The 7,500-nt window shown below is 41.6% G+C and overlaps 1 protein-coding gene across 1 annotated transcript in view; it reads left to right on the top strand.

Moving 5' to 3' along the window:
• Positions 1-7,500, top strand: part of LOC118401182 (semaphorin-3D) — a 73,507-nt gene that overhangs the window by 40,826 nt on the left and 25,181 nt on the right. The window contains exons 9-13 of the mRNA XM_035798479.2: positions 4,336-4,450; positions 4,698-4,767; positions 4,888-5,032; positions 6,668-6,890; positions 7,196-7,284. Of these exons, the coding sequence (XP_035654372.1) occupies positions 4,336-4,450; positions 4,698-4,767; positions 4,888-5,032; positions 6,668-6,890; positions 7,196-7,284 (642 nt within the window). The remainder of the gene's footprint in view (positions 1-4,335; positions 4,451-4,697; positions 4,768-4,887; positions 5,033-6,667; positions 6,891-7,195; positions 7,285-7,500) is intronic.

Raw genomic sequence — 7,500 nt, 5'->3', positions numbered from 1 at the left:
GCAGACATCTTGGAGGAACGGCAGAGCGCATAAGCTCGTTCACAGCACATTCACAGCCATATAAGGAGCGAATGGGAAACAGAGCCTCAAAAATCCTCCTAATTTCCTGGTTGAAGTTACATCTTGGTTTCGCCTGTAAGATCAGTTCTGGGGCACCCAAAGATAATATCTTTGCAGCTTTGAAAACGTCAGAGTGTTTTCTTTCCAAAGCTGGCAATTATATGCATAGTCGAGCATCTTTTTGTGACAACATATTGCGCTTAAAACGGGCACGTTTTTTTTATCCAATAATGAAATAGCGCCCCCATAGCTTCAACTGGTTAACAAAGTGTGTCCCCACAACAGCTTTGGCAAAAATCTGAGGGATGGGGCGCGATAAATGCAACCACTCTTTAATAAACTACACTATAAATGCATCCATGATATCAAAATTATACTTTGAATCATGTGTTTAGGCTGTACAGTGTTTGTTTACATTTTCTTTGTTCACAAACAGTGGAGTTTTCTTACAATCACGTGAAAGTGCTTCACATATGAAACTGCAAATTAGATTTTTTTCATGTGAACTTGCAATTCTGCATGTGAAAGTAAGATTTTCGCATGTAACGTTGTTTTACATGTGAAAAGGCAAATGTGATTTTTTACATGTATGTGTTTTTCACAAGTAAAACTGCATATCCTTTTTTCGCATGTGAGCGTTTTTAACATGAAACCTCATATTTTTTGTAAGGATGACAGTAGGATAGTTGGTCCAGTCCCATATTCGCCCTGCACCTACTCTAGCCCCCTACCCATTCTTTAGGTTCTACAGTGACTTGTGAAAGTATTCACTCCCCTTGGCATTTTTCCTATTTTGTTCCCTTACAACCTGGAATTAAAATAGATTTTTTGGGGGGTTTGAATCATTTGATTTACACAACATGCCTACCACTTTGAAGATGCAAAATCATTTTTATTGTGAAACAAACAAGAAATAAGACACACAAAAAAAAATGAAAACTGAAAAACAGAAAAAAAGCATGCTTAACTATTCACCCCCCCCAAAGTCAATACTTTGTAAAGCCATCTTTTGCAGCAATTACAGCTGCCAGTCTCTTTGGGTATGTCTCTATAAGCTTGGCACATCTAGCCACTGGGATTTTTGCCCATTCTTTAAGGCAAAACTGCTCTCGCTCCTTCAAGTTGGATGGGTTCCTTTGGTGTACAGCAATCTTTAAGTCATACCACAGATTCTTAATTGGATTGAGGTCTTGGCTTTGGCTAGGCCATTCCAAGTGTTGCTTTAGCAGTATGCTTAGGGTCATTGTCCTGCTGGAAGGTGAACCTCCGTCCAAGTCTTTAAATCTCTGGAAGACTGAAACAGGTTTCCCTCGAGAATTTCCCTGTATTCAGCTCCATCCATCATTCCTTCAATTCTGACCAGTTTCCCAGTCCCTGCCGATGAAAAACATCCCCACAGCATGTGGGGTGTTATCGGGTTGATGAGAGGTGTTGGCTTTGCGCTAGACATTTTCCTTGATGGCCATAAAGCTCAATTTTAGTCTCTTCTGACCAGAGTACCTTGTTCCATATGTTTGGGGAGTCTCAAACATGCCTTTCGGCGAACACCAAACATGTTTGCTTATTTCGTTCTTTATTAAGCAATGGCTTAAAGACCATATAACCCAGGTCTGTGGAGTGTACGGCTTAAAGTGGTCCTATGGACAGATACTCCATTCTCCGCTATGGAGCTTTGCAGCTCCTTCAGGGTTATCTTTGGACTCTTTGTTACCTCTCTGAATAATGCCCTCCTTGCCTGGTCCGTGTGTTTTGGTGGGCGACCCTCTCTTGGCAGGTTTGTTGTGGTGCCATATTCTTTCCATTTTTTAAATAATGGATTTAATGGTGCTCTGTGGGATGTTCAACGTTTCTGATATTTTTGTTATAACCCAACCCTGATCTGTACTTCTCCACAACTATGGAGAGCTTTTTGGTCTTCATGGTGCCGCTTGCTTGGTGGTGCCTCTTGCACTCTTAGTGGTGTTGCAGACTCTGGGGCCTTTCAGAACAGTTGTATATACTGTATATTGAGATCATGTGACAGATTATGTGACACTTAGATTGCACACAGGTGGACTTTATTTAACTAATTATGTGACTTCTGAAGGTAATTGATTGCACCAGATCTTATTTAGGGGCTTCATAGCAAAGGGTGTGAATACATATGCACTCACCACTTTACTGTTTTCACATTTTTTTAAACAAGTTATTTTCTTCATTTCACTTCACCAATTTGGACTATTTTGTGTACTTTACATGAAATCCAAATAAAAATCCATTTAAATTACAGGTTGTAATGCAACAATGTGGGAAAAATGCAAAGGGGAATGAATACTTTTGCAAGGCACTGTACCTCTAGTCCCTAGCCCCTACCTGTAGCTCTTACTCCTTCCATGTTCACGGTTCTGAAGGAGCTGAATTAATGAAGCAAGACAGCAGCAGCTCTACTCAGGCTTGCTGGGGGCTTGATGGAGACTACAGCCATTGAAATATAATCTCATTCTACACTGTAAAAAAAATCCTGTTGTGTTTATGGTAACTTACTGGCAGCCAGTTGCCTGTAAATTACTATAAAAAAGATACAGTATGTTACTGTAAATTCCTAATAAACATTGTTTTAACATTGAAAATAGAAAGAAGATGTTATTCCAATATTTTTATGAATATCACTAGCATCAACAGAATAAACACATTTTGAATTACACTAATTGGATTGCAATTACACTGGTATATCTGACATAGGCTTTGAAAAAGCACCCGTGAATAGTGTGGTAAGCTTTCTTGACTTGAACAATACTTTTTGCCAAAACATGGCTAACCTTTGTTTAACCAGGTAACAGCTGCTCTTAGCAAACATGTGTTTGGAGTTACCTTTCTGTATACTAGACTATGTTAGAGTTTACACTCCATCCAATTATAATCTACCAAATCTATTCATTTTAAAATGTTGATTACTTCTTCTTGCCATTATCATTCACCTGATGATAATACAAGAGCAGAGTTTGTCATGTTTGTGCAAACGTATGATAGGGGTCCCTGGGCAAGAAAAGGTTGAAGACCCCTGCTGTAAAGTTTGCAGTAGTGTACTGTTAAGCCAAAGTTTCTTTGGAATTTACGGTAAATATATTGTACCTTTTTTTTTACAGTAATTTACAGGTAAACTGGCTGCCAGTAAGTTATGGTAAAAACAGCAGGTTTTTTTTAGTGTAGTTCTGTGACTACAGCAGGTTGTTTCATTGAATCAGGTGTGTTACTTCTTGGCTGGAACAAAAGTCTGTACCCAGACTTGTTGTTGGAAGCTCCTGGCCGCTGCTGGTAGAAGAGATTCAGTTTCAGTTCCCAGCTATGTGAGGTTTGGTATTTTTGGGTAGTGGGGAGACTGTCCCTGTACTGAGTTATGTCGCCACATCTTCCCACAATAAAAATTCCAAGCTCCATTGCAACATTCCCAGTTTCAGGCACTTGGAGTGGTTATGATTGAGGAGTAAGCTGGAAGGCTGGTGATTCCTTTTCCTGTGTCTACAGCTGACAATAGAGGGGTTCCTCTCTGGACAAATGGAATAACAGAGCTTCGATTGAAGATAATCCCATTTAGAAAACACTAAAGCCATTATCCGAACAGTTTTTATAATTGTGTGTCTATTTAAGACAGTCTCCAGGCCGAGTGTAATAGGGAGGTTAGACTAGGGCCCTTGTCCTGGATAAAGGGGCCCTGTACTTGAGATATACTTGAGTATTCCTGCCCTAGCCCTGAGAAAAGCACTGTTTTATTGAGAAGAGCACTCAGCCAAGGGTATACATATGCTAATTAGAATATCTGCATAATTAATGAACTCGCTAGTTTACCTTCAATTCTTCTTCCCTCATCTTTCTATTTTTTATTGATTTATTTCTCTCCTTTTTTCTTGCTTCAATTCCTCCTTCGGACTGTTTTTCTTGTTTTACTAAATCCCTCTACCATATTCTCTCCTCCTTGTCAGTAATTTTCCCTTTTCAGTCCTCTCTCCATCCTTTCAGTTTATTGTGACTGCCGTCATCATTACCGTTAATGAGCCTCGTTCCTCTGCCAGTTGAATAATCACATGTAAACGGGGACATGTGTCTAACTTCACCTGGGTTTATTTAAACTAGCCTCAAACAGGAGTTTAGGATTTCAAGGTCTGTAAAAAGGTGTGCAGTTCTGTTGTGCTTGTTACAGTATGTCAGGTCTTTGGACTATGGTTTTAAACCCGATTTCAGTTGTATTTGTGTGTCAGACTATGGTTGTGTTATGGTTGTGTTGTGGTTGTATTTCAGAATGACGTGGGAGGGTTGAGGAGTCTGACCAATAAGTGGACGACGTTCCTCAAAGCCAGACTGGTGTGTTCCATCCCTGGACCCGAAGGAGTGGACACACACTTTGACGAGCTCCGTAAGACACATACACACACGCACACCTGACATGCTTCCACGTCGACACACGCACAACGCATGCACACTAAATGCCACATTCTTAACTTTTGTGTGTGTGTGTGTGTGTGTGTGTGTGTGTGTGTGTGTGTGTGTGTGTGTGTGTGTGTGTGTGTGTGTGTGTGTGTGTGTGTGTGTGTGTGTGTGTGTGTGTGTGTGTGTGTGTGTGTGTGTGTGTGTGTGCGTGTGCGCGCGCGTGTGTGTTGTAGAGGACATATTCATGCTTCCCTCTAGAGATGAGAAGAACCCTGTAGTGTATGGAATCTTCACCACCTCCAGGTAAAATGACACTTAGTTCACCATATCTTACGCCATACCTTACTGAGACATGTCTCTACCTCTCAGCTTATTTCTCCCACTATAATATACTTACTACGCTGTACTGTGTTTCTCCCCCAGCTCTGTGTTCCGCGGCTCGGCGGTGTGTGTGTACAGCATGGCTGACATACGAGCTGTGTTCAACGGACCCTACGCTCACAAGGAGGGACCTGACCATCGCTGGGTAGAATACGAGGGGAGAATACCTTACCCTCGCCCTGGAACGGTACACAAACAAACACGCTCATCTCTGCTAACCATACCCCCGCTCCATTTCCCTCCTGCCTGAAAACAGACTGAATATTGTTTCTGTCCAGGATTATTTAGAAAGACCCCTCTTAAATGGCTTACAATATGACCCAATCCTGATGTATGAACCAGTCCTGATTAACAATAATAAACACCTATCTATTGCATGTGCCTGTGCACATAATGAATTAATAGTCTGTGAGAGTGTGACAGAAGTCAACGTTTATATGTGAAAGCATGCAAGTGTGTGTGTGTGTGTGTGTGTGTGTGTGTGTGTGTGTGTGTGTGTGTGTGTGTGTGTGTGTGTGTGTGTGTGTGTGTGTGTGTGTGTGTGTGTGTGTGTGTGTGTGTGTGTGTGTGATATATTACCCAGTCCCTGTCTTGATGAACAATAATAAACGTCAGTCTGGGGGGGCAGCTTTGATGATGTCACTAAGTCGTCACGGTGATCACCGTCGTATGTGTCCTGTTACGCAGTGTTTGTAGAACTGATTAACATGAGGTACTGTGACTGTGTGTGTGCAGGTGGATGTTTATTGGGATGAGTCTTGTCCTTAAGGCAGAACTGAGTGATTTTTGTTAGATGGGCCAGCTGCAAAGTAAAAATTGTCTATATTGTAAAAATTCCGGATTTTGGGGGGGATTTTTGGTCTTAATTTAAGGTTAGGGTTAAGCGTTATGGTGAGCAGTGTGGTTAAGGTTAGGGTTAGGTTTAAAATCCGATTTCATGACATTGTGGGGTTTAGTTGGTAGAGCATGGTACTCAGGGTTGTGGGTTTGATTCCCATGGGGGACTAGTAAAAATGAAAAGGTTTCCATTACTGTAAGTCACTCTGGATAAGAATATCTGCTTAGTGACTAAAATGTGAAATTTTGACTGTCAACTAATGACTTCTCTACAGGGCTCCCTCCAGAACAAGATTAATGATGAAAAACACTACCCTGCTATGGACATGTTGAACTACACTTGTGGGGACCAGAAATCCCCAAAATAATAGTAATAAACTAAATATTTGACCATATGGGGACATTTTGTCAGTCCCCACAAGGTAAAAGCATATTTATAGGGGGTTTAGAGTTAAGATTAGAATTAATGTTAAGGTTAGAATTAGGGTTAGGTTTAGATGTTAGGGAAAATAGGATTTTGAATGGGAATCAATTGTATGTCCCCACAAGGTTAGTTAAACAAGATTGTGAGTGAGTGAGTGAGTGAGTGAGTGAGTGAGTGAGAACCCAGCGTCAACAAGCATAGGGCCATAAAGTGATGGCTTATTACTGTGTGCTCCAGATGAACTTAATTTAATGGAGTACCACATGTCACCACCAGAGGGGGACACATACCTATTATTCAGAGGCCACTGGCAACTGAAAAAATATGACAAGCACTTTGATGACAGCGAATCCCAAAAATGTCTGTCTTACCAGTAGGTACCTAGGTTAGTATTTGCTTTAAAGTAGACAACCACGTCTTTATCTTGACTGATCTTGACTGATCTTTCTACTGCCCTCTAATACCTCCAGATAAATTGTGTTAGTTGATCTCATTTAGTCTCTGAAACGACACATTATTTGATATCTCTCTTCAGAAACTGACAGTGTCTTCCTTCCTCAGTGTCCCAGTAAGACATATGACCCCAGGATAAAAACCACCAAGGACTTCTCAGACGAGGTGGTCAGCTTCATCCGCTTCCACCCACTCATGTTCCGCTCTGTCTACCCCCTGACCGGCCGGCCCGTGTTCACACGTGTACGTGTCGACTACACACTGACACAGATAGTGGTGGACCGCGTCATGGCTGAGGATGGACAGTATGAAATCATGTTTCTGGGTACAGGTGAGAGATTCCAACACACACATGTTCAGACGCACACGAACACCCACATACATTTTTTTCTGTTCTAATATTGATGTGTTTGAAGTCTGTTTGAATGTTGGAGACTGTGTTCGGTTGCAATAGGTATCATCTTCAGTGTAGTATGAGCTCCATGAACCCCTTATCTTTGCTCTAATGCTCAGAGCTCTTCAACATCATAGTCTGTTTGGAGCCAATAGTCCCATTTCAGCAGAACTCTCTCAATAGAAAGTTTCCAAACGAGAAGATGTGTGTGTGTGTGTGTGTGTGTGTGCGTGTGTGTTCAGATGCTGGGTCAGTGCTGAAGGTAGTGAGCATCACTCAGGAGAACTGGTCCACTGAGGAGGTGATTTTGGAGGAACTCCAGGTGTTCCAGGTAAGAAACACACTCAGAAAGTTCATTCTGTTCCCCCAAAGCCTGTTTAAACCTGACGTGAACTTTTTGAAGACAAACACTGTAGTGGTTTCTCTCAAGGGGTTGTCAGCTCATCAAACAGCAGTAAAATATGAATGTCCTATTCTAAACACACAGCAGTAGATCTAGGGGTACAGAGAGGAGAGATGGTGTGTTCGTCTAGTATTACAGAGGAAG

Source organism: Oncorhynchus keta, chromosome 22 (assembly GCF_023373465.1).
Source record: "Oncorhynchus keta strain PuntledgeMale-10-30-2019 chromosome 22, Oket_V2, whole genome shotgun sequence".
NCBI classification, from domain to species: Eukaryota; Metazoa; Chordata; class Actinopteri; order Salmoniformes; family Salmonidae; genus Oncorhynchus; species Oncorhynchus keta.
The sequence above is the reverse complement of the archived record's forward strand: the minus strand, read 5'-3'. Positions and strand labels throughout refer to the sequence as shown.